Source organism: Zophobas morio, unplaced genomic scaffold, assembly GCF_036711695.1.
Source record: "Zophobas morio isolate AGI-343-1 ecotype UQ-CSIRO unplaced genomic scaffold, CSIRO_AGI_Zmor_V1 ptg000023l, whole genome shotgun sequence".
NCBI lineage: Eukaryota > Metazoa > Arthropoda > Insecta > Coleoptera > Tenebrionidae > Zophobas > Zophobas morio.
The window spans coordinates 4,408,776-4,436,270 of NW_026972128.1; the positions used below are offsets into that span (position 1 = coordinate 4,408,776).

At 32.2% G+C, this 27,495-nt stretch overlaps 2 protein-coding genes and 1 long non-coding RNA gene across 4 annotated transcripts in view; 2 read left to right on the top strand and 1 right to left on the bottom strand.

Moving 5' to 3' along the window:
• The window catches only part of LOC135134526 (uncharacterized), a 246,507-nt gene that overhangs the window by 174,792 nt on the left and 44,220 nt on the right, over positions 1–27,495 (bottom strand). The window lies entirely within an intron of this gene.
• On the top strand, positions 6,467–11,442 carry LOC135134126 (long-chain fatty acid transport protein 4-like). Of its 2 annotated transcripts, XM_064062741.1 has the most exons (9): positions 6,467–6,807; positions 6,872–6,909; positions 6,963–7,072; positions 8,572–8,722; positions 8,771–9,008; positions 9,059–9,495; positions 9,642–9,837; positions 9,890–10,329; positions 10,385–11,442. In XM_064062741.1, exons 2-9 carry the CDS (start codon positions 6,907–6,909, stop codon positions 10,694–10,696), a joined length of 1,887 nt encoding a protein of 628 aa, XP_063918811.1. In that variant the 5' UTR covers positions 6,467–6,807; positions 6,872–6,906; the 3' UTR covers positions 10,697–11,442. The 2 variants fall into 2 exon arrangements, with proteins under 2 accessions (XP_063918811.1, XP_063918810.1); XM_064062740.1 differs by having other exon boundaries at positions 6,467–6,909.
• LOC135134216 (long-chain fatty acid transport protein 4-like) lies at positions 14,759–27,415 on the top strand. Its single transcript, XM_064062841.1, has 9 exons — positions 14,759–14,843; positions 14,898–15,004; positions 22,462–22,612; positions 22,662–22,899; positions 22,948–23,384; positions 26,096–26,291; positions 26,341–26,689; positions 26,946–27,036; positions 27,096–27,415. The coding sequence occupies exons 1-9, from the start codon at positions 14,838–14,840 to the stop codon at positions 27,405–27,407; spliced, it is 1,887 nt and encodes a 628-aa protein (XP_063918911.1). The 5' UTR covers positions 14,759–14,837; the 3' UTR covers positions 27,408–27,415.

Below are 27,495 nucleotides of genomic sequence, written 5' to 3' on the forward strand. Positions count from 1 at the left end.
ACCGGCGCGTCCTCCACGATGTTCCTCTAATTTTCCAGTTTCTCTAGCTCGCTGTACGAGATTCGTAAATTAACGAGGCCCAGGGGGATGCCTTCGGAGGAATCTTTCTGCATATATTCTCAACGCCACAGCAGCGTTTTGGTGACATTCTCCATAGAGTATTAACATATCTACAAGCTCACTATTTTCAAAACGATAAGCACGTTGAAAATGAGCCATGTCAATAAATTTGAATGACAGCTCTGACAATACTCTAAATTCATATCCACGACAATGATATTTTTTGTAAATGCTAATCTTTAATTAGAAATTTTGGACAGGACCGTCTCTAAAAATTTCTAAAATTTATAAAAAGATGAAATCAATAAATATTGAAATTTTACTAAGGTAATAGAAGCTAAATCGCTCTCGAGCAAGGCATAAAACTACGTGTTAAAAGGAATGTCTCAACTTAGCGAACACCCTGTATTAAAAAAATATATCAACATATTAATTCAAAGAAATGTAATAAATAAATCGAACAATTAAATAAATTTAACTAGCGTAAGTACTGTTCAAAATGCCTTCCTTCCTGCGCAGCACACATTTCGATGCGATTTAAGCAAGACTATTCAAACTGCCTCTGCCAATCCACTTATTTGCAAACGTCATATTACATATTCTGCAATAATACCAGTCCATAAACATTTTGAAAGTGAACTGTTATGACCCAGTGTGGGTTATTTTGGGATTAATATTGACAGTTGTGGCGATTAACAACCTCGTTATTGCCAAATCTTGCTTCATCGCTGAACAAAACTTTGAATAAAAAATTGTTGTCCAACTCTAGTTGATGTTGCATTAAACTGCAAAATTGTATTCTTCTGGGAAAGTCTTCTTCTTTTAGATCTTGTACTAATGTCACATGGTAAGGATGAAACTTATTCTCTGTTAAAATTTTTGAAAGGGAAGACTGAGATATTCCTACCTGTCGTGCTATGAATCTTTGATTCACATGCAGGTCATTGTCCACGGTTTCAATTGCATGAATTTCATTTTTGACACTAGTAGCAGTAAGTCCTCTATTTCTTGTTTCTTTCGGCCAATTTTGTATTAACGTTTTTTCTAAACATCTAAAGATTTGTTCGAATGGATGTCGTCTATCGGGATATCTTGTTTCGAAGAAATTTACTGCTGCAACGGCATTTTTTCCGCATTCTACAAAAATCAAGGTCATATCAACCTTTTCATCGTTCGTGTATTTAACCGTCATCTTGTCGCGAAGACTAAAAACTTATCGAACCTCAAAACTGACAAATAGAATTATTGCATGATTATTGCGAAATTCAAAATTAACTACTTCTACTAGGTAACTATGTACATTTTAGAAAAATAAAATATAAAAAGAGTTACATCTGAGATCTCTTATTTTGTGTTGCATTGAAATTTGGTCAGGGCACGGTCAGGGTTCCGTTATTATAATACTCACCCTGTATATTTAGACTCCTGAATGGTAACTGATAAGTGATATGATAAGTGATTGGTCAATCAAAAAATAACCAAAATATCTAATTATAATTCTTTTATTTTCACACGTTGACAATTGATAGGTATATGTTCGCCAAACAAAAAAAAAATTAAAATGATATACCAAACCATCTATTAACTGTGTTACTCGTAAATCAGGTTTTTGTTTTCTTTTACCTAAGACAAAATTAATTTTAATAAAAGTTTCGTAATTTACTTTTATTTTCTGATATATCTGGCGATTTTTTTCGATTTTTTTGTGAAATTAAACTCACGTAAGTGGAACTAGGTATTTAATTTTTCTTGTTTTTTTTTGGTGTATTTTCTTTCATTAATATTTTTTCATTTGTAAAGAGAGATCATCGCTGGGTGGCGCTGCCGGATTCGATGCAATCCCAGCCAATCCTTCCCTTCCACCATCCAACTATTTACCTATTTTGTTGTAGTGGAGGCATTCTATACTTAACTCACTTGACATCTACCTAGTAAAACTTGTATAACGCTTAAGCAAGGATTATTACGGTCCTTTTTTGTTATAATGGAGTTGTAAAGTCTTACTAGGTATATGGAAAGAAGATTAACAAAATTTGAATAAGAAGCGACACTCCTGACGCTGTCTTTGAGCTCTTGCTGGTCAATTTTGGTGATCTTCAGCCATTTTGTTGGGGTGCTTTGACGCGGGAATTTTAAAAGCTGAATGTTGACAAATAATTTGTCTGTCTTTTATGTCGGGAAAATTGGTCGCACGTAAATTTGTCGCATAGTCAATAGATCGCAAGGTAAAAATCATCGCAAAGTATTTTGTTTTCATAAAATTACATTTTTTATGTTTTGATTCTTAAGTTACAAAAAATTTAAAAAAGTACTTTGGTAATACTATTGATTTAAAAAAAAGGGACAAGATGAGCAATTCAAGTTCTCATAGATCAATAAAAAGCAATGGGAATAAGACATTCATGTTACTGTCATTTGTGCTTTTTGTTTAAACCACTTGCACTACGCCGGACAAAAAATTTCAAAAGACGTCAAATTATGTATTGACTTTTAAAGTATAAATTTGGCTAGCATTGTTGACAAAATAAATTCAAAGTACCAAAATTTCAGATTTATTTTCAAACGTCAGTAAGAATGATAATAAGGGGCCATTTACAAGGATGGTTTTTAAAATGGCATCGTTAGAATGCTTAGAACGGCGAAAACGTGTGTATGAAATAAGTAACGACAAAGGTCTGTTATAAGAGTGCGATGTACGCCTACAATAAACAAAAATAGAACAGTGCGATACAGCTTTACTAAACACACTGTCTGTACACCTTGGTGAAACTGCGCACTATAAATCGTTTTCTCCATTTGGGGACAGTGACGCTTCTTGTTCAAATTTTGTTAATTTTCTTTGGTATATGTCAAGTGACTTGAAATTGAAAGTATATACTCTCTCCCCGTTCGGTCGCGGTCACGTAACATTTATTCGAATGTTGTACTGTACATATACAATTACACATATACAGGGTGTTATTGAAAGGTACGTACAACAAAATTGACAGTTCTTCGCGAAGTCTAGAAATCTGCAAAACTGAATTTGTGTTACCAAAATTATAAGGGGAAAATTAACCCCTATCCAATCTTTTTAGACGCTACTGAAGGATAAATAGGTAAAATTAATTAATTTTAATAAATCCTAGCAACTGTAACAATAATAAAAAAATAAGAGACCCTTTTGTTGCTGTAGAAACGAAAGATGACCTTTTTATCAGAGGCGTACAACGCGAATTTGGACATAAATTTTAATAATTTTTATCTCTAAAAGGAGAACACTTTTACCTGAACTTTTTTTAAATTTTAGCACCCATACTTCGAGACCAATTGCCGATTTTATTTTGTACGTATCTTTCAATAACACGCTGTATGTATATTATTGTAAATTACAATTTTGATAATTAACAAAAAACATGGATTATTTTCGCGGAGTGACGACAAAATCAGCGGTCGTTCCACCTTTTATTTGTTACAATTTTCCTCCTGCCTTTAAAACCGTCGTGATTATGAAATTGTTTGTTTATCTCACAAACTATGTGACAAACATAGATGCACATTTGTTGTAGTTTATTAGTTTATTCGTGTTCTAACAAATACGCACACGCATATTAATTATTGTAAAAAAAATTAAAAATGTACCTATGCACAGAGGGAAATTTGACAGTGTCTTAGTACGGATCACAGAAAATAATTTTTGTTATTATTAGAACAAAATCATGTTTGTTTGCTGTACACATATTATAATTACAAAAAATAAATAACTGAATCTAGCTTGGATTTAGAATTGATTATTGTGCTTGTCATGTGTTAGCGACAGTCCAGGTTCTGTCTGGATATATATTTTTTTCTATGCGAAACGGTGTATCACACGTATTTTCTTCTAAATAGTTATTACCAAAATAACTTGCTTACTAGTATCTATGACGATAACGATCAGGAACAACGTGATTTAAAATCGTCTAGTGTAAAATTGCACTATTAACACGAGACGGGACAAAGTTCAAACCTAAATTAATCAATTGGGTTTCATCTTTCAACAAAATTTATGTAAGCCTATATCATACGATTTTTAAGTACATAAATACTCCATTTTTCCATTTACGTATATTTTAATTTCTTAATATTACAGCTTTTTATATTATATAACCGGCCTAGACAACTGTAGCATTAATTACAAGTTATAGTCCAGTCATTTTAGCATAAAAAAGGGATCAACCTCGGAATGAGAGATAAAAAGCTGAATTTTTGTATACACCTTAATTTTGGCGTTCTAAAAGTTGTCTCAAAAGTCTCATAAAATCTCGTGTCTGCGTGGCAAGTTATTCAAGGTCAAAGGTCAAGAAAAACAGTTTTTTGCGATTATCTCAGTTTCTATTGCTCCAAGGATGTTAACATTTATTATCATAATTGTAGAGCACAAAACTTGGGAGAAATTTGATTTGAAACATTTTTTCATGCGCTCAGTCGTTTCTGAGATAGAGGGCAGTGAGCGCGCAGCGCTCATCCATACGTACTGTAATGCAATCAACCGTGAATATCTGTGAATACTACCTTGAATTTTGAATAATTCGTATTATTTATCAATTAATACATTGTATTTAATAACATTTTACATATTTTCAATATATTCATTGAATAATACTTACCTACTTTGTGTAATTAAAAACTCATTTAATGAAATACTTATTGTATATCTCAATTTATTTATATCTTTAAAATGTGTAAGTTTTTAAATACTTATTTTTCTATCATGATTATAACAGAAAGGTCTGGAAACAACGATTCAGGGCACCGAAGATGATGACGATGAAACAGAAATTCCCGAACGTCCAGAAGATGACGGTGAAGAAGAAAATTAATACTTTTGTTCTTTAAATTATTAACAATTTATAGATTTTCACTGCAATTCAATTTCAATCATAAGAAATGTACAGCTGCTCAATAAAGATAAAATTAAAATATATGAACTAGTTTTACTTCCTTAAAATTTACTTTGAAAAAATTAATATAACTTTAAGATATATAATAATATAACAAGTATAATATATTATTTAGTATCTAAAAACTTACACATTTGAAAGATAAAGTACTTAATTATTTTTCTATTTAAAATCTATTTCAATAAATTAAGATATACCTACAATAAATATTTCATTTAAAGAGTTTTTAATTACACAAAGTAGGTAAGTATCATTAAATGAATGTATTGAAAATATGTAAAATGTTATTAAATACAATATGTATTAATTGATAAATAATACAAATTATTCAAAATTCAAGGTAGTATTCACAGATATTCACGGTTGATTGCATTACAGTACATGGATGAGCGCTGCCCTCTATCTCAGAAACGATTGAGTGCAACAAAAAATGTTTCAAATAAAATTTGTCTCAAATTGTGTGCTCTACAATTATGATAATAAATGTTAACATCATTGGAGCAATACCAACCGAAATAATCGCAAAAAACTGTTTTTCTTGAGATTTGACCATGAATAACTGACGACGCAGACAAGAGATTTTATGAGACTTTTGAGACAACTTTTAGAACGCTAAAATAAAGGTGTATACGAAAATTCAACTTATTATATCTCATTCCGAGGTTGATCGCTAATTTGACTGGACTATTACGTTATAATTATTATTACTAAATTTATAAAAAGATTTTGAAATAATCACTTAGCATTGCATTTACTTTAGTAAAAATTGAGCATTATTATTAGTGATAACACTGATAACCTGCGGAGTTTATCAGTTTTAGTTGTAATATCAACGGCACACTTGAAATTGTTCGAAGATAATAGATTTAGATCAGATACTTTAAAGTTTGAGAATGCTCATTAAGAGATTAGGACGTATTGATTGAAAATGTTAATATGCATAAGCGTAACAAGCATTTGTAAATAGATGATAATAACGTTAATAACAATTACCAATGAATAATTCCAGTGACGCATGTCAAACCGGGTAGTCTTGATGTACAGGCAGTGATTACAGGGTTAAGGCAATATAACAAAATTCATATAATTAGTTTTTTATACAACCGAATAACGAAAAAAAATAAAATCGACTGTGTAGAACAAATTAGAAGCTTACTTTCCCGCTAACTCGATTTCTGATTCATTGAAAGTGCACCAAAGTGATCGTATCGTTGATAAAATTATATCTTCGTAATTTTAAACATCAGGTAGTCAGTGGGAGGCAGATGAATAATTCTGCATTATGTATATACTAACTTGGTGGTAACTTGTTTTGAGTTTGATGTTAAACTATGCTCCACTATGACTAAAATGTCAAATTTGCACCCAGTGAAGAAAATATGTTGTTTACACAAATAAGACCTTAATATTATAATTGCGTTTCATAATTTAAACGACTACCTTGAACACAGGTTTAACCAGTGTTACTGTTTAATTATGCGGCAGAGGTATGTTGCACCCGTTCAAGCAACCATTATTATTTTTGCGTAAAGATCAGTAAGGTTCAAGTATAAATAGCGTCCAGTATCAAAAGTTAACACAAATTTGTTCATCGAAGTTATCGACTTCCTGGAATGAATAGGCTTATAATTATCTTATTGTTTTTATTTTAAAATTACAAAGCAAAACAACTTTCTTAAAAATACCATCTTGTGTTTATCACTGATCACAGTTGAACAGATAAAGTTATCTGTTGTCCAACAAACAAACAAGTCGTTTTGAGCTCTGTGTTTAAAACACACGCATGTTTTGTACTACAACCGTCATAGAGGTAATATAATACAGCGTAAGTATAAATATTCAAGATTACAATAAATATATCTGGAGTTTTCCTTTTGACGAAACCGCAGTGTATTTGTCGCTGATACAAAACGTGTTTATAAAAATGGTAGGTAAGTACTTATAGCAGACTTACGAACGTACAAAATAATTTTTTTTTAGATATATGTCATAGTTTCATTAGTCGCTTTGTTCGTATTTTTATTCAACAGCAAGAAAAACAACTTTAGGAAGATTTACATATTTTTTAAAACGTTAAAACGGGATTTGAGGTAAGTTGATTCATCTATATTGTCTTTGCCATTTCTATTGAACCACCACCTGCTGATTTTGCTTAAATTTTAGCAATTGGTAACAGCTTTCGGTTGATTGACAACGGCTTTTAGTTAGAAAATTGTCTGAACATGAACGTTGCCAAATTTATGATTAACAAGTAGTGTTTCAACAGAAATGGCAAATACTATATATTTTTGCTGTACTTAAAACATTTCATAATAAAAGTGGCAACACGTCAAGTTCTTGACTTTTTAAATAACAGGTGTTCAATTGAAAAATAAGTCACCAGGCTGGCGTTGTGTATAATTGACATTTGGCAGAGTTGTTGAAAAGAGTTAATTTTATTATACGAAAATGTGAGGTTACTCCATGAATTTTTTAAATGAACACCCGATACTCATCCTTTTTTAAATTACTGTGTATTATTTATATGTGTTACGGTTAAAGTGAATACTCGGCTAGTTTCCAAACTAACTGGTTGTTATGCAAACTAACCAAGTCGCTAGTTATTATAGACGAAAAACTATTTTCTCTTACATTAGCAGGGTTTCTTGGTTAATTTGTAAACTGCCCAGCTAGTTTATAAACTACCGTACAAGTTTGGATAATTTACATACTTTTTTTAAAGTACATAAATTAACCGAAATAATTGGTTAGTTTACAAACCAGCCACTTTGTTCTGGTTAAAATAAGAACTTTTTCTCTAGTACGATAAAATAACCAATGAATTGTATCATATTTTAGGCAGTTAGTATGCAAACAGACAGTTGTTTTAGTGTTCAATGTAGGCAATGATACAATTCATTGGTTATTTTATCGTACTAGAGAAAAAGTTCTTATTTTAACCAGAACAAAGTGGCTGGTTTGTAAACTAACCAATTATTTCGGTTAATTTATGTACTTTAAAAAAAGTATGTAAATTATCCAAACTTGTACGATAGTTTATAAACTAGCTGGCAGTTTACAAATTAACCAAGAAACCCTGCTAATGTAAGAGAAAATAGTTTTTCGTCTATAATAACTAGCGACTTGGTTAGTTTGCATAACAACCAGTTAGTTTGAAAACCAGCCGAGTATTCACTTTAACCGTAACATATGGATTTCATTCCTTTGTATCAATACCTCCACACTTTGCTTGGAAAACTGTGTATCATCAACACTAAGAATCCTACTTACTATTGGAATCTTTAAAGTGATTATAAAACATCTAAAAACAAGTTGGGTTAAAATTTGATGAAATTTGCTGTCTCGTTGTGATGACGATGACTTAAATATCAATCATAAGCTTTTTTGCCTAACAGATATATTCTTCTCAATCTAAAAGCATAATAAAAAAATGTTTTGGAATCGTATACCTCCCTCTGTCCTAATCTTACGGCTTAAACAATCACATTTTACAAAGTATTCTCCAGCAGAATAGTTTTTTTTATTGAGCACCACAGTTTTGCTTTGTGCTTTAACGTAAACGTCAATACTAATTCTTTTTGCATTGTAGTCTAGTCCGCATCCTAATTTGTATGGTCATTCAGTTCGCACTTTACCAAAAAAGACAAGACACAGTACCGAAACTGTTCAGTAAACTCGTATCAAAAAATTCCAAAAGAAATGCGATTTATTTCGAAGAAGAAACATGGACATTTCAAGAAGTACTATTTGCAACTAGAACCTACTTCAACACTAAAGAGATATTTTAGGTTGAGAACTTCAGCAACAAAATTGCCAACTTTTTCAAAAGTAAAGGTTACAAAAGAGGCGACGTTGTGGCCCTGTTTATGGAAAATAGACCCGAATATGTTTGTGTTTGGCTCGGTTTGAGCAAAATTGGTGTGATCACAGCCCTTGTCAACAACAATCTTGTTGGTGATCCGTTACTACATTCAATCAGTGCGGTTCAACCTAAATGTATTATCTATGGGTCTGCGCTCAAAGACGGTACTTATGTTCATTCATGTACTTGGTGTGGCTAATATAGTAGTCCTTAGTGATAAAAAATTCTTCTGACGCGATACCAAACACAAAACTTTATCAGTTATCTGGAAGAAATGAAAAATCAGAACTACTTGAGGAGGCAGAAAATTTAAACGTTAAATTAGACCAAGAATCCGACGCTAGTCCAACTGAAGAAATCCGAAAGGGGAAACTGAGGGACAAGTTGTTGTATATTTATACTTCTGGAACGACAGGTTTGCCCAAAGCAGCTATTATTTCAAATGGGAGGTTCTTGATGGTAGCAACTGGTTTACCTGCAATGACGAAACTAACCAAAGAAGATGTTATGTATAATTCTCTCCCCCTGTACCACAGTACGGGTGCTATGTTATGCCTCTCACATTGCCTGATTACTGGTGGTCCGATAGCTCTCCGGAAGAAATTTTCTGCATCAAATTTTTGGAAAGATTGCAACAAATATAAATGCACAGTAAGTTAAAACGAACACTAATTTCGGTATCATCAAGTGAAAACGTTTTGCTTCTGTCTGGAGCGAAAATAAACGTAAATCGCCTTTTTTTTAATTTCAAACATAGAATACATAGACATATAGTCCAACTGGCGACTTTATTTTAGGTAGCACTTTACATTGGTGAAATTTGTCGGTATTTGTTAGTACACCACACAAATGATAATACTTTGATCCATCATTCTGTTAAGAAATTAGTTGGAAGTGGACTACGGCCACAAATTTGGAAGGAATTTGTCTCAAAATTTAACATCAAACAAGTATTCGAAATATATGGATCTACCGAAGGAAACGTCAACATGAGTAGAAATATTTCACAATTATCAATAACTTTTTATGAATCTCCCCCTTGTAGTGAACCTTGATAACACGCCAGGAGCAGTAGGTTATTTTCCCGTGTGGTTAAAATTTGTACACTCGATGTCATTAATCAAATGCAATATGGAAACAGCAGAACCAATTCGGGGAAGTGATGGTTTTTACCAAGCTTGTCAACCCGGGGAACCTGGACTTTTTATAGGAAAAATCAGTCTCAATAAAATCATTGGGCAGTTCCTAGGATATGTGAACAAAGAAGCCAGCGAAAAGAAGTTATTGAGAAATGTGTTTAAACCTGGCGATGTGTTTTTCAATTCTGGAGATATTTTAGTCCAAGATGAATTAGGGTACTTTTATTTTAGAGATAGAACAGGAGATACGTTCAGATGGAAGGGAGAAAACGTAGCTACTTCTGAAGTGGAAGCAGTAATTAGTAATATTTTAAATCTCAGAGATGCCGTGGTGTATGGTGTAGAAGTAACAAATAAGTTTTAGTTATGGCTCTTTTTGTGCATACTTAACTTCATTGTAGGTGCCCGGTACTGAAGGAAGAGCCGGTATGGCTGCTGTGGTAGACAAAGACAAAACGTTGGATTTACAGAAGTTTGGTCAAAGTCTGAAAAGTAACTTACCAGCGTACTCGATTCCATTATTTTTGAGGATAATAGAGTCGGTGGAATTAACTGGTACTTTTAAATTGAAGAAAACCACACTGAGACAAGAAGGTTTTAATATAGAAAAGATTCAAGATAAGCTGTATATGTTTGATGCGAAGAATATTACTTATGCAGAACTAACCGAAGATATATACGACGATATAATGACTGGAAAAGTTAGACTTTAGAGTTGTTAGCATTTCTTAAATCATTTTATAACGTAGCTGGTTTTAAATAATTAATGTAAAATGGGTACCTCTATGAAACTCGGGTAATTAGCAGATGAATTAGAATAACAAGGCTTTTTACCAAAATTAGGTTTCTTCATAGCGCTTTTGACTGACATGGCTTGGTTAAACCATGTGTGAAAGACTGAACAGTCCGTTTAAAACTTTATAAAGTAATATTTTAGATATTAGGTTTGTGTCAATTTTGGATCCAAGGAAGTATTTATATTAAAGGACTGACGAAAAACAACAACTTTATTGAAGTACATAAATCTAAGTTTAATTATTATTATTGTAATAGGCCAAACATCCCACCAAAATGAGACATGTGCACAAAATTTTAAAATCCACGAAAAATTCAAAAGTTGGCCTTGAGCTGTGATTGCCAATAAAAATGGAACCCTAGGCTGTCTGTTCTTTTTTGTGGTGGAATGTATTTAAATGCAATCTGATGAAAATACAACATGATGAAATCAAGATTTGAAAAGTAACTTTAAATCAAAATGCAAAATATGGAGAGGAAATCGTTTATTCTTTCTCCTTGGGAGGGAAAAGCTGTGAACTAAGCCTGTGAGGACTTATTTCCTAGCTGCAGAAACCTCCGCAGCTTTAGAAAATCAATGTTACAAATCTCCTTACAAATAGGGTCAGATGAAGTAATTGTGAACGTATTTTGCATATTTTTGTTATTATACCTAATCTTAGAATGACTTTCTTATTTTTTCCACTACAGTTTTAATGTGCCATATTTACATTTGATTCTCCAGGACAATATGCAAGCATGAAAAAAACATTTTCATTATTTAGTTAATGAGTTATAATTGTTTTTTTACTTTTCACTGTTTATATTTATCCCGGTACTCGGGGGTAATTGTGAACAAGTTATTTCTCTTCCATAGCATTGCAGTGAAAGATTTGAGGGGGAAATATGAACAATCCTTCTTAAGAAGTTGAACCATACAAATTTATGTTGGAATATATGTGTTTACAATTACCCCAGTTAATTATTTACTCTGACAAAAATAATATGTAACATGTGGCTTTTTAAACCTTTATTCAGTATAAAAATAAAAAAATATAGAATTATGCAATAAAACTCTTTCTGTTGGACTTTCACTCGACCTGGAAAGACTTCCCCATTTTGTTCCTTAGATTCAGGCTCAGGTAAAATATCCCTAACCATTTCAAACGAAATGGTTGATATGTCCCTTGAAATGGTAGAAAATTCAGTGCACATATTGTTCCGTTTGGTATAATCTTGTACAACAATCTCTCCTTCGTCATAGTCTATCTCTTGTACTCTATACAGACATATCTGCAGTGGATTTTTTCCTATGACCACCCATGAAGTCTAGTAAAAGAAAATTTCCAACTGCAATGTTTGCCGAGATAGGGGTTTCATAAAAAAACTTCTGGTCTTGCTTCTATTATGATGTTTCAGTATATTTTCCTATATCATCGTCTGATTCGTCCTGAAATAACCCATTTTCCATTATATAATCAGTTTCATCGTCACTGATATTTTGGAAGACTTGCTTTTACTTTGTCTTTTTCCGGCTGTTTTTCTTTTCTGGATGATATCTTTCCCGCAAATATGTATTGTTTTTATTCAGTTCGTTTTCATTAACGCCTTCTTTGCTAGCTTTTTTATTTCTGGATCCACCCTTGCCCACTTTTCCTTTTTCTTACTGGCTTTCAGTTCTTCAGTTCTTTTTTGTTTCATCAGAATTTCTTGTGTCGTCAAAATTTCGCCAAATCTCCAGGCTTTTAATCGGCGTACACTTCCTTTCCTTTTGAGTAGAGGATAGAAATTATAAATTATGTCCAGCTGTCTTGCCTCATAACGAAACTTCTGAAGTTGTTCTGGTTTCTTAAATGACAATATCGGATGTCTTTTCATAAAACAATAGTACCAATCGTTACTGAGACATCCATTCTTGAACGGAGTTTCCAAATTTTGGGTCTTAACATATTCCACCACAATGCCCTTAACATCTTCTTATTGCAAGGACATCCCATTCTTGCTTAAGCCTTAATGCAATTTCCAAGTTCTGCTTCGACTGTGGCAGAAAGAACTGCTGGTCTCCCAGTCCCCATTTTTGCGATACTGACGTTTCGACCTTTAATTCTATGATAGATGACTGCTTTTGGTATTCCATAAAATTCTTCGGCTTGGCGGAAAGTTTTGTTTTTATTTTCTACATCTGACACTGCTCTCGCCAAATCTTCTTGACTGTACGATAGACTAATTAAGTGTCTTCTTCTTATAATTTCTGGGCATCCTAAAGGCAAAATTTTGCCTGGAGTGGCTGACAAATCAGTAAATATAGCTATGATATGTGTTTACAATTGTCCCACGTTACGTGTTCACAATTGTCCCAACAGGCGAAACTAACCTAACATGTCTATTCGCGGCAGACCTGCTAAATACCACACAAGAATAGCGTTAGCAACACGAGAGCACGAGAGCAGTGCCCAATGCTATCAACTTTTAAAACGGAAGAAAATAAAACATAAACTGATACATTTTGATTAACGATTTAACATGTTTACGATAACCATACAATGTTTGCCATATTTCAGAGCATTCGGTTTATAGTTTCAAAATTAAAATTGTAAAATGTTGCAGAATTTTGAACTTTTTTCGAAAAATCTAGATATCTAGGGTAAAAAACAAGACACATTCATAAACCACAAAGTGTAGGAGAATGTTTTTAATAACATTGTTGGTGGAAATGATTGGGCAAAGTTTGCTTAGAACTAGCATTTTACCATTTATACGATATTCGTAACACACGTGTAAAATTCTGAGATTATTTGTCTAATAAAAATCAACACAGGAGGCGACGGACAGACAGACGCAAACGGGAGATTTATCTTTTCGTACCCTAGGGGTCATGAAAACAGGAAAGTAGCCATTCACCGCATAAACTCTACTACAATACTTGGCTAGTTTGTGCTCAGAAAGTAAAAAACGTTGGAGTAATGTTACTCACTTTTTGCACAAAAGTATTTATGACTGATTTAATTTAATTTATTAATTTGTATGGGAAAATCTTTTTATTATAATATATTTAGATTTTTGCGTGAAACTTGGTATTAAAGCTCTTCAACACAAATAATGAAACACTTATTTGAGCATTTTCCGAGATTCACCGCTTAGAGGGGTGAAAAGTGGTGCCTAATTTTATTTGGGAAAAATTATTTGTTTTAAATTTTTGACGTGGAATTTAATATTAATGCATAATGGAACACATATTTAAGCATTTTCCAAGATTCAACCCCTGAGGGAGTGAAATATGGAAGCTAAGTTTGTATGGGAATAAGATTTCTAATGTAAATTTAAATTTTTACGTGAAACTTGGTATTAATGCTCTTCAATACAAATAATGAAATACGTATTTAAGCATTTTCCGAGATTCAATCCCTAAGGGGGTGAAAAGGGATGGCGAAGTTTGTATGAGAAAAATAATTCTCCTGTAAATTAAAATTTTTACGGGGAACTTGGTAGGTATTAATACTCTTCAACACAAATAATGAAACACGCATTTCAGGTTGTTTCGAGATTCCATCCCTAAGAAGATGAAAGGGGATGACAAAGTTTTTATGAGCAAACATATTTTTATGTCGATTTTTACTGGAAATTGTATTAATGCCCTTCAACACATTTTTTACTTGAAGGTTGGTAATAATGTTCTTCAACACAACGAATCGTTTACGCGAGCGAAGCTGCGGGCGAAAAGCTAGTTATTAATAAAATCATAAAATATTAAAGACAACGTTATTCATATTTTAGTAACACAAGTTTTTTTTCCTAATTACGAAAACGTCTACTTTTATTGTTGAAATTGTCATTAGAAGTGTCATGTTTTAAGTCGGCTGAAAAAAAAATATTCCAAAATTTATGATGCATGCAAAATTCGGTTGTACATATTTATAAAATTTTAATCGCTATCTTTATATTACCGTAGACAGTTTAAACTATATAACCCAAATTTAAAAGTTCATTTTGTCACTATAACTCGTTTGCCTTGAATACTAATAAGCAGATTTCGAATGTGTACAGTTCTCAATCCATCAAATAAAACTATTACTTTCAAAGATGATAGTAAATGTTAGAAAATTATAAAACAAACAGTTTTATTTATTTTTGTTTTCGTAGATATACATTATTGTTTTAGTCGTTTTGGCCGTAGTTTTTCTATTGATCAAAGTAGCAAAAACGGAAAGATTTCAAACGTTGCTAGAAACAGTCAAAAGAGATTACAGGTAAGTTTGATTTGAACAAAATATTTGCTTTGTTAATACTTATTTCTAAAGCGCAGGCTTTTTGTTTTGAAAGTATATATCGTAAATGTTTAAAATTATGATGCACATGTGAAGACTCATTGTTAATTAAAAAAATAAATAAATTTTATTTTTACTTCATTTCATTCTATGAAATTTGTTTTTTGCGAAATTTAATCATCTTCTATAAATTAATGACACTCTATTGAATATGTAAATTGACGATTTTTTTTTAATCATTTGCATTTATATATTCTCGATCAAATTATGTGAAAAAGTAAAAACTACATTTTTTTAACGGATACAATAAATTAGTGCTATTCTAGTGTCGATAGGTTTTACCTTATTAAATTCGTTGATAGTTATCCGCCGAATTATTTTTCGTATTCGTTTAATTTTTTTAGATAGATACATTTTTCTTTCGTATCTAAATCTGCAGAAGAACACGGACCATATAGAATCAGTGGCCAATCTTGGTCAAGTCATTTGTAGCCTGTAGTAAGTACGTGTTTCGCCGGTGACGATTTATGATTATGATTTAAAATCCCAGTCGAAATTGAAATTAAAAATATTACGAATAATTTAAGCGGGAAAGTAATCAATTTACAAAGATAATCGCCGTATTTTTCGTTTGATGATAAATTTATTACCTAGATATATGTATAACACTCGTACTTTCTTAGTAATCTATACTTATATAATAAAGCTGAAGCTTTTGTTTATTTGAACACGCTTATCTCAGAAACTACTGGTTCAAATTCAAAAAGTCTTTTTGTGTTGGATAGTCCATGTATCATATCTACATATAGGCTATATAACATCACGCTACGATAATTAGGAGCGAAGTAGCAATGAAAAATTCGGAAAAACGGGAAAATTATTCCTCCTTTGACAGCTTCCGTTGCTTACGCTGCTTAAACGGTTAAAGTTACGTGAAAATCATGTATGACGAAATTGTTCCCCTCTAAAAGATCTAAAGAAAAGTCCGCGACAGCATATGTCTATCTTTTAAGATCGAGTCAGTATAACCTTTTTTATGGTAATGAAATTTGTTCTATAATAATAATGCATTATGTATAAAATTCTCGCGTCACAGTGTTTGTAACCGAACTTCTCCGAAATGGGTTGACCGATTTGTATGAAATTTTTTATGCATATTCGGTAGGTCTGACAATAAGTTGTAAACTATTTTTTAAACCTTTAAGTGATAAGGGTGGCCCACCCTAAAAAATGTTTGTCTATTTTTTGGACAAAATTTTTTATTTTTATTTTTTTAAGATTTGGCATCAAAAAATACACATAACCCTAAATTTTTACCTTTCTACCACCAACCCCCATTTTTTAATCGTCTATAAAATAAAAATCAATTACTGTTCCTGTTAGTCTCGCTAAGACTCAAAAACGGCTTGACCGATTTGAACATTTTTTTATATTACGGGGATGGTTTATAAATAAAAAAAATAAGGATAACTTAAAAGAACAGTTAAAAAATTAAAAAAATCTAAAAATTTTGTATGGGAATCGCCACTTCAAATTAATTTCAATAGTTGGCGTTTCTAACGGACCTGTCGTCTAACTGACGTGTCATACAAAACTAATTCTTCCGTGCGATTGTGAAAAGTATATTGCATTTCAAATCGTTCTTTGTTTTTTCGTAAAAAAAAACGTCGTTTATTTTACATTGCGAAAGTTTCTTATTCATTGTGATCTGCCATTCTTTTTACCTATATTCACTTTGTTGGTTTCGACAAAACCTCAAACTTTACCGTTATTCGAGGATTTAATTTGAAGTTTTCAATATTTTAAAATTCTCAAGACAAAATTTACAGATTTGATTGACTGTGAAAATAATTCTGTGTCGTTTTTTGAAGTTCATTAAAATGCCGAGAAGACAACAAGCTCACATAGGTCCACGAAGTCAATCAAATGTGCGACGAACTACCTCAGGTGCAAACCGCAATGATTTATTTCATGGGTAAATCGGATACGGAAGCTGATCAGTGTTGTGCTCATAATCAACATAATCAAACATTGAAGCGAGACATTGGGTGGTATGAATAAAAGTGAGTAGATACTCATATTCGAAGTACGAAGTACCTAGAAAGAGTAATAATCTTATATACCTGAGCGTCTACTCTATGTACTGAGTACCTACTTGGAAACATTGTATCTCTCCGGACACAAACTTAACATCTACGCGTTTTGTGAGCATTTAATCTAGAAATAAGCATCGGCGTCGCAAATAACTAAGCTGTCTGTAAAGCAGCTTAGAAAACCTGTAGGATCGTTGTAAGAGTGAATTTTAAGTAAACATGGTGACTTTCATGAACGTGGAACGTCGTCAAAAGGTGCATTCAGTTTGAAAAACACATTAGGAGCAGGAATATCGAAAACTTTTCATGTAATTAACTTTTATTTATGCATAAATTGTGCAGTGCGTTTTTTCTAACACTGGCCATAGAGATTCCCATCTCAAGGTGTCTACCCCATGCTAACTTATATTTTGGTAACTCGATTTTTGGCTTGATGGTTGAACACTGTCACTGTTGTCCTTTTTTGTTGTATCGAGATGCTACTTGAGCATCAACTGTTACTTACTGAAGTATTAGTATCATCTAGAAAAACTAGAAATATTTTGATTTGATATTCGAGTAGATACTTCGTATTTCGAGTATGAGCATCTGCTGAGTTTTATTTATATCAACCATTGTCAAAAAATTGATCGAACGTTGTTTCGATAGAACTTCCTTCGCACCAAAAGTATAATAAAACCTATTCAGCATTTTCGAGTTGAGTCTGTTCTTCACACAATTTTCTGATGACCTAATCAACATTTACTATCAACACGTATACCACCTTGGATTGGTGCAGTGTAATACTAAAAATAACTGTATTGTATTCCCAAAATTATCTGCGAAAATCGAGTGAGCCATTCCATCAATTTTTTGGGGGGAATAAATAAATATTCTTAACAATTTACCATGCTTACAATAAGTTTAAAACGTCTGCAAGATCTCAAAGTATTCATTTTTGCAACTCTTGAGTTATTCACTAAAATAAATTGACTGATCCATATATTTTTTTGAGTCATTGTAAAAGCAAATCTAAAAAATATGAATGCAATGATAAATTACGAAAATATACTGATGATGTTTTCCACATTTTAGATAGGATTTATTCGGCAAAATCTTGAGATGACGTCTTCAAGTTTTTGGGCTTGATAAACAGATATATTTTGATTGAAAACCTACCATGTCAAACAGTAACTTCAGAATGTCTAAAAAATTTCAAAATTCAGTTTTGCAGTTCTTGATTCAATCAATAAAATAAATTGACTCAGTGATTAATTTTTTTGAGACACCCCGTATAAGCAAAATTAAAAAATTTGAATGGAATGATAAATCACAAGTATAGTTTCATCCTATTTTGGACATTTTAGACAGGATTCATTTGGCAAAATTTTGGGCTGACGTCATCAATTTTTTGGAGGGGATAAGTAAATATATTTTGAATAAAAATGTATTATGCTTATCATATGTTTAAAACATCTACAAGATTTCAAAGCATTCGATTTTGCAGATTCAAAATTAAATTGTAGGTGAAACGAAGTTCACGGGGTCAGCTAGTAAATAATAATTGTACGGCTTTTCGGTATTTATTATTATAAATATGTACGCCGTGTTCAATAGTTTCAAACGATCGCCATATAATAATATCAATAATAATAATAATATTAATTAGTAATTTATTATTCAACTAGCAAAAAATAGTACATGACTATATAGCTACATAATCACATAAATAGACATAAACATTAAAATTTGTAAAGAAATAAAAATTTTACAACGGATATACAAACTAAAAATTAAATAACAATTACATATTTACATTTTTCAGAGAACTGATGCAATGTCATACCGAATAAAACCAGAGAGTGTCTACATTTATTATATAATCATTGCATGTGAACTAATGGCGAGTAAAAATGTTGATTTCATTTAACTATATTACAGTAGCAAAGCATAGGTTGTCTTACATCATTTGATCTGGGTACTAATATACATGTATGAGTTCTAGCGCTATCTTGTATGATATTGTGAAAAATTTTGAATAAAAACGTAAGTAAATAATAGTGTCTTCTTGCAGAGAGTGGTACTAAGTTTAATTGCCGCAAAACTATATCATGAGTACAATGTAGAGTTGAATATGTACCATATTTCTTAAAATAAAGATATTTAGTAAACTTTTATCCTAAGATGGATCTTACATATGAGTTATAGAGTTGCATAATGCAGTTAATTCACGAGAATTTCTTACAATAAAACCTAAAGTACGCATGGCCTTATTAATAATATAATGTACATGAGGTACAAAAGACAGAGTTGTATCCATAGTGAGACCTAAATCTTTGAACTCCATACATCTTTTTAATGAAACATTTAGCATATTGCAATCAAAAGAAATATTACAATTCTTGCGGCTATAAATTATAATTCAGCATTTGTCTCTGTTAATAAACAACCTATTAACATTATCTAGTATTAAAATCTTCTATGTTATCTATGACTTTGACTATTTTAAGATCATCTGCATATAATAAAACTTTACAGTTATGGCTTACACTTTTAACAAAATTGTTTATAAATATGACTAATAATAGGGGACCTAAATTTGAGCCTTGAACCACTTTGGATGGGCAATTGTAAACAAAAGATTTGTGGCCACTATATTCTACAAACTGTTTTTTTATCAGCAAGTGTAGATTTAACCAAATTATTACATAATCCAAAAGATTTTAATTTGTGTAACATAAGCCTGCGATTTACCTTATCTTTGACAAATCTGTATAAACAGTATTAATTTGTAATCTTAGGTCTAAAGAGAATGAAACAAAGTGTATAAATTGACAAAGATTAGTACTGGTTGATTTACCTTGAACAAATCCATGTTGAAAGTCGGATATTTGATGAATATATATAGGTAATATGGTCTCAAACAGTTTTGCGAAATTAGGTATGATAGCTATCGGTCTGTATAATTAGTAACATCTTTGTTTGATCCTGGTTTAAATATTGGACAGACCTTCGCTGTCTTCCAAACAGATGGAAAAACCGCCGCCTCAACAATTAAATTGAATAAAGAACACAAAGGTTTTGCTAAACATGAAATACAGTCACGAACAAAGAAAGCAGGAATGTTGTTACTACCCATCGTTAAGTTAGGTCTTATCTTCCGACTAGCTTCAATAATGTCCTTTTTCCTGATATTAAATTTGTCTAGCACTGGTATATTAAAACCACAACCAAGTGTTTTATCACATATCAACATATCACAGTTACACATATCACAGACAAGATTATCACAATTCCACGTATTTCAGCATTTGCAATCACCTGATAGAGGGTTTGTAGAAGAATCACAGAAAATGCTAGAAAAGTGCTGTGCAAAACCATCGACAATAGACTGTGGGTCCGATAAAATGTTGTCGTAGAGCTTCATTTGCCCTGGAATTCTTGATGTTTGATTTTTAGAATTGACTTATGCCCAGAATTTTGATGGATTAGTTTTCATATCAGTCTGAGAACGTGTAACAAATAGGTTAAATTCAAATCGTATTAACGACCGTAACTCGCTACTCAGCTTCTTTGTTGTATCTTTATGATGTAACAGACCGCATTTTTTAAATAATTTCCAATGGTGTTGCTTTTTAATTAACAAACTGATAATCTCTGTTGTAAACCAAATAGGGTATTTCTTGTTTGATTTTTAGCTTTTCGGAACATAAATGTCAAATTGTTGAAGAACCCTGCATACCTGTTCAGTGTTTTGACCAAGAAGAACGTCGTTCCAATTTCAATTATTAATTGCTTGATAGAAGTTTGGTAAGTCATCTGTTCTGAAATTATATGTCGGAGTAGTGGTTTCAGGTACTACACTCTCAAAAAAGTTAAGAGAAAATGAGAATAAAGATAGATGACGGCCGTCTTCTTTAACAAGAGCTAAATTATTTCGTGCAACCAAACATGTAACATTCTCGGAGCAAAGAACAAGGTCCAAAATTCTTGAGTTACTATTTAGTATGCGGTTGTTTTGTTTCAGATTGAGATAGTTTATAATGGACATAAAAATAGTAAAAATAGTTGTTAGTTGTTGACTCAAGGCAAGCCTCGAATTCTGGAATATTAAAATCTCCAATGATGATGCAATTGTTATTCAAGTTGTAGGATGTTTCTAAAAATTCGAATATCGCTTCACACAAATCCGCACTTGTTGCAGGTGGAAAGTAGAGATTAATGATCAAGATATGAACTCTACATATTATTATTTTAACTATCAATAAAACAATTTCAGGGTACGGAGATTCACACATTATCGTGTCTACAGCATATTTGTGATTTACTGCTATCAATGTATCCCGACCTTTTTGCCCATTAGACGATATATATATACACTGTAACCACTTATCTGTAAAATACTCATGCCTCGTTAATTTTAATAACATTAGGAATACCGTTTGTGTACTTTATTTTTATATCTATTTCTCAGGCTTTTTTTCGGTTTTCTTAAATTCTTTCCTGACGTTGAAAGCAAAATTTCTTTGGCGCACTATAAACACACATAAATGTATCACAGTGCTTTAACCTTTTATAAATATCTACAAGTTTTGTTGAAATCGTTATTTAAACAATAAACCAATAAACAAAGTATTTGTAGGACGCATGGTATCAAGACAAAAACATGTATATAAAATTCTAAAAATCATGGAAAAGTTCACCGATGTGCGTCACTGTAATTGTAGTGATACTCATGCGTTATTTATTATTTTTTCTTTTAAAAGATTTTGAAATATATTTTTTATTACCTTTCGAATGTAAACAAAGGAAATACGTCATGTTTTCTCGACATTTTATGATTCCTAAAGTATGAAAAAATCTATTGGCAGTCTTGTTAAAGTCTCCAAAACTATAAAACTCCAAAACTATAAAACTGGTTATTCTGAAATTTTATATGTAATATTTTATGAATACTATGTAATGGTAAAACGCTAACCAAAATTTGTCTGATAATCCCCACTAAAAATTGAATTTATTCTGTTTATGAATCCGCTTTGATTTTTTACCTCCAGACATCTAGTTTTTTGTAAAAACAAATATTTCGCAATTTGAATTTCTAAGAAAAGTTAAGATAATATAAATACGTTGTTCAAAAAGCTCTTGTAATGTACCTAAGACAATTGTTGATTTAGTCTTTTTATTTATTTATTTTTTTCATAAAGATGTAAATCTGTAAAAATGTAACGTTCCATTTAAAAAATATTACGTCGGTTCATAACAATTAATGGAACATTTTGATACATTAGTATTTAGTTTATACCGACTTTTCTTCACTCTACAAGCATTTTTATTAATTCTGCGAATAATAAAAAATCTTGAATGCAGGCTCATTAAACGGGGCGCTTCGCTTGGGATTCAGCTCGAGGTGTGTCGGTTTAAACAGGAAACGGTGCCCAAAATTTTTACAAGGCTTGCCCTCAAACACCGAGATAAAATAGCTTTTTATTTCGAAGATCAAACATGGACATTTCGTCAAGTAAAACTTAAAAAAAAAATAGAAAACAGAAACTGATGTAGCCTTCTAGGTGGAAAATTTCAGCAACAAAGTCGCAAACTTTTTCAAAAAGAGAGGTTACCAACGAGGACATGTTACGGGTCTTTTTCTAGAAAATAGCCCAGAGTTTGTGTGCTTTTGGTTGGGTCTAAATAAAATCGGTGTCGTTACAGCCCTTATCAACACCAACCTTGTCGAAGACCCGCTATTACATTCCATCAGGACGGTGGATCCTAAATGTTTGATTTATGGATCCACGTTAAAACAGGGTATGATTACAATTTTTGTGTGTGTAAGTTATCTTATGACTCTTTTAGCTGTCAGAAATATTTCTGGAAAAATATCACACTTGGAACTTTATGAATTTTTTGAAAACGGTCAAAATTCATTAGTGCTGGATGGTGCAGAAAATATAAATTTTCGGTTAAAAAAAGAGTCCGAGGTTTCTCCCACTGAAGAAATTAAAAAAGGAAAAAACAAAGACAAATTAATTTTTATTTATACTTCTGGTACGACGGGTTTGCCTAAAGCTGCGATTCTGACAAATGCGAAGTTTATTTTCATGACTGTTGGTCTACGTGCTATGTCACAACTAAAAGAATACGATGTTTTATATGTTTCCTTACCTTTGTACCATAGTGCTGGTGGTATTGGGGGAGTTGGCCAATGTCTGATAGGCGGTACTACAGTAGCGGTGAGGAAAAAGTTTTCGGCTTCGAACTTTTGGAAAGACTGCATTAAATATAAATGTACTGTAAGTATTTTATCATAGTAATACCGGGTGATTTTTTAAATATCTGCTCTACTTATTATGACGCTTACTTACGTCAGTGGTGACACTTGACGACATTATAGGTACCTAAATTTTATCTAAATCTTATTTAATAAAAATTACTCCTATTTATAATTATGCGTAAAGTATTTTTTGAAAAATTAGTATAAATTATTTTGAGGATTTTAATAATTAATAATAATAATTGGTAATAATTTGCTTAACACAAATATATACAGGGTCATCGTTGATTACTAATAGAATAGCATTCGGAAAATTGCAATTTTTTTTAGTATCCCAAGTTAAACAATTAAATTAAAAATTTTATTGAGTAATAAAATACGCTTTTTTGTCACATATTGTAAGTCTTCTACATCTGTTGTTGGAATTCATTTATTAATCGTAGTCTTGAAGACATTTACCACTAATTTTAAAAGTCATTTCCTAGTTTGCAACCCCTAATAAATTTAAAATTTCCGTTTGGAAGGTTATTCTTTCATTAATCAAACAAGGATAAGTTTTTGACAAGAGGTATGATAATTTAAAGAGGTGGAGCTATTTTTAGTTCAGAAAAAACTGTTCCATATGAAATCGTAGATTTTTAAAACTATCCTCAAATTTTACTTTTGAATGTCTACAAAACTGTTTATTTTCCAGACCTAACCTGACCCGACCTAATTTGCCCTGATATAAAGGTTGGGACCACGGTTGGGACATCTTGTACATAAGATTCATGTATATTTTATTCTAATTTTTAAAATTATCAGTTGGCTACAATCATATTCATTAAATGAATATGTGTACGCAGTATAAAAATTTGTTATACTGCGTACACAATATAAATATCTCAAGAAGATTAGAATTTTAATATTATCTTAAAAAAAATAAACACACGAATCTTTCTGCAGATAGCAAAATTTGTCTCCATTAAAATGTCAAAAGTGTTATTTTAACAAACTATTAAATTAGAAGCCAGAAAAGTCCTGCATAGGTATATGAGTTTATAATTTGCTTTTTTTTTGTAAAAAGTAACAGTAGCTCGAAATAAAGTAAATCAAGTAAATAGAAAAAGGTCATTTTTTCAGAAGTAAGTATTTACAAACAATGTTCAATACATTTAACCTTTGTACAATTGTACCCGTTCAATTAATATGCAACCGTAATTATTTCTATGGTTATTAACATATATTTAGATAATAAATAACTACACAATTTTTCAACTTTGTAGCACAAACTTTGTTAATTTGAAAAATGTACATTTAAATTTGTTTTTGAAAATTTTGTACATTTTTAGTTTTTTAGGTAATAACTAATAACCATAGTTTATTGTCCAGTCTGTTTAGCCAATATGTAATGCTCGTACATCCGAACAAACATTTAAAACATATTCTGAAAATTGTTAGTAGGGGATGTTAATGGGATTTAAAATTTTTTAGGGCGATTTTAATTTTTAATCTTTCGTTGAAAAGAAATAGAATTGTATTTTTCTCCTCATATTGAGAAAAAATAATTCTTATTTTTTTTTTCTTTATTTTCCTGATTATATGAGTAGAAAAACTATAGTGTTAAACTCGTGAGAAATTGGTCATTCCACTCGGATGAGTTGTTCTACTCGCCTTTGGCTCGTTCCGGAATCTCTTGTCCTGGTGGAATGACCAACTTTACCACTCGTTGAACAATATACTATTCTGGATTCTGGATTCTTAATTTATGGGGGCTGACCGTAGCCAGCCGGCACTTAGGCCTCGTCTTTGGGCCCATTGTACCTTCCCCAAGTCCATATCAGGGTGTTTTCCCGCTCTCTACTCGTCAAGCCACCCAACTGCTTGAATGTACTTGAATAATGCAGAGAGTGGAAACTCCCTGATTTTTGCCATACTAGGCCAGACGTCCCCCAGTCTGGATTTCGTGTCAGAGGCTAGGGCTGGACACTCACGAAGAATGTGCTCAGCTGTTTGCTCTTCTTCATTGCATCCACGACAGATTGGGTCTGTTACCACTCCTATCGCATGTACAATTTCGTCAACTTAAAGTCTGGTGTCGCCATACAAGCTGTCATCTCATCTGCCCTTTCATTTCCTTTGTTATCACTGTGTCCTTTGATCTAACAAAGTTCTACACTATTCCTCTGCGTTACATACCTTAGCGTTTATCTGCACTCCCAAACCAGCCCGGATCTAACCATGCAGCTGTCCAGGGCTAGTAGTGTAGACTTGCTGTCAGTTAGTATGCGTATTGATTTGTTGCCGATTTCACGTTCAGCAATGATTCTAGCTCCCAGCATTATTCCCATCAGTCTGTTTGTAAGACAGACGTGTGGATGCCGAGAGGACACTGTGCGTTCACTTGTTCGGAGTAGATGCCAGCTCCTGAACCACTATCAGTTTTGGCACCATCGACATAGATATCGATGTCGATTCGTCCTTCTGAATTATCATTCATTGATATTCTATATGTTTTTTCATATATTAATTTTGTGCCCATTCGGTCACAACCCATCCTTAACAAGGGTATTCTGTTGAACGCCTCCGTCAATATTGCTTGTTCCATACTCCCAGAGAGTGAAGTCTTAGAGACGTCCTCATTGCCGCTAGACTATTGTATTGTGCTTTAATTTGTTTACGTATAAGTTTACATTCTTTGGATGTGACCTCATATGAAGTATTCAGACAATTAACTTGAACTTCTTTCAGTCAGCTTTCTACATTGGAGAAATCTGCCGTTACTTACTCTCAGAGCACAGTAAAAACGATACCCCTATTCGCCATTCCGTCACAAAATTGATTGGTCTTGGGTTAAGACCGCAAATTTGGAATCACTTTGTTTCTAAATTTAATATCAAGGAGGTTTACGAATTCTACGGCTCCACTGAAGGCAACACAAACTTAAGTAATTATTTCTATTCCACAATATCATATCTTTCTTCTGTAATTTTTAGTGAACATTGATAACAAATCCGGTGCCGTGGGGTACATTCCAACATGGGCCAAACTTTTTCATCCTGTGTCAATAATTAAGTGCAACATGTCAACCGCCGAACCAATCAGAGGCTCAGATGGCTATTACCAACCTTGTAAACCTGGAGAACCCGGACTTTTTATTGGAAAAGTTAGTTTCAGGAAACAGATGGGTCGTTTCGATGGGTACGTCAACAAAAAAGCCAATGAAAAGAAGTTGCTTCAAAATGTTTTTGTAAATGGCGATGTTTATTTTGATTCGGGGGATATTCTAGTTCAGGATGAGATGGGTTACTTCTACTTTAGGGACAGAATGGGCGACACATTTAGGTAAGAACACTTTGGTATACAGTGTTATAAAAGATTAGACAAGGGCACAAAAAGAAATTACAAAATATTTATACATACATATATCTATACACACGTGCGCATCGCAAAATCATAAAACATGCAAATCCTCGTAAATATTGAAGGCTACTATTTTTAAAAAAGTTCATACGTTTTGCAATTTTTAGTGCACATTCTCACTATATACTTAATATATAGTATTTCTGGTATTATGGTATTACTTTTTTGCTATTTGTAGGTGGAAGGGAGAAAATGTAGCTACCTCCGAAGTCGAAGCAGTAATTAGCAAAATTCTAAATTTGAGTGATGCTGTGGTATACGGCGTAGAAGTACTGTTTTAAACTTTATATTTTATTATACTTACTTATTAAACGTAATTTTTCTCAAGGTACCAGGAACTGAGGGCAAGGCTGGTATGGTAGCGATAGTACCAACGACCAGAACACTTGATATGAAGAAATTTTGTGAAAATCTAAAAATGAACCTCCCATCGTATGCCGTTCCGCTATTTGTGAGAGTTATGAAATCGGTTCCATTGACCGGTACCTTCAAACTAATGAAAGTCGACTTGCGAAAAGAAGGTTTCAATGTGGAAAAAATCCAAGACGAATTGTTCATCTATGACGCGATAAATAGTACTTACGTTGAATTAACACCGAATATTTATGAAGGTCTCATTACGGGGAATATTAGACTGTGATTATAAAATTTGTGTGAATTGTTATATTTTGATTAAAATAGTAATAAAACGTAAATAGTATCGTTTATTTTGATTTACATTTGTTGTA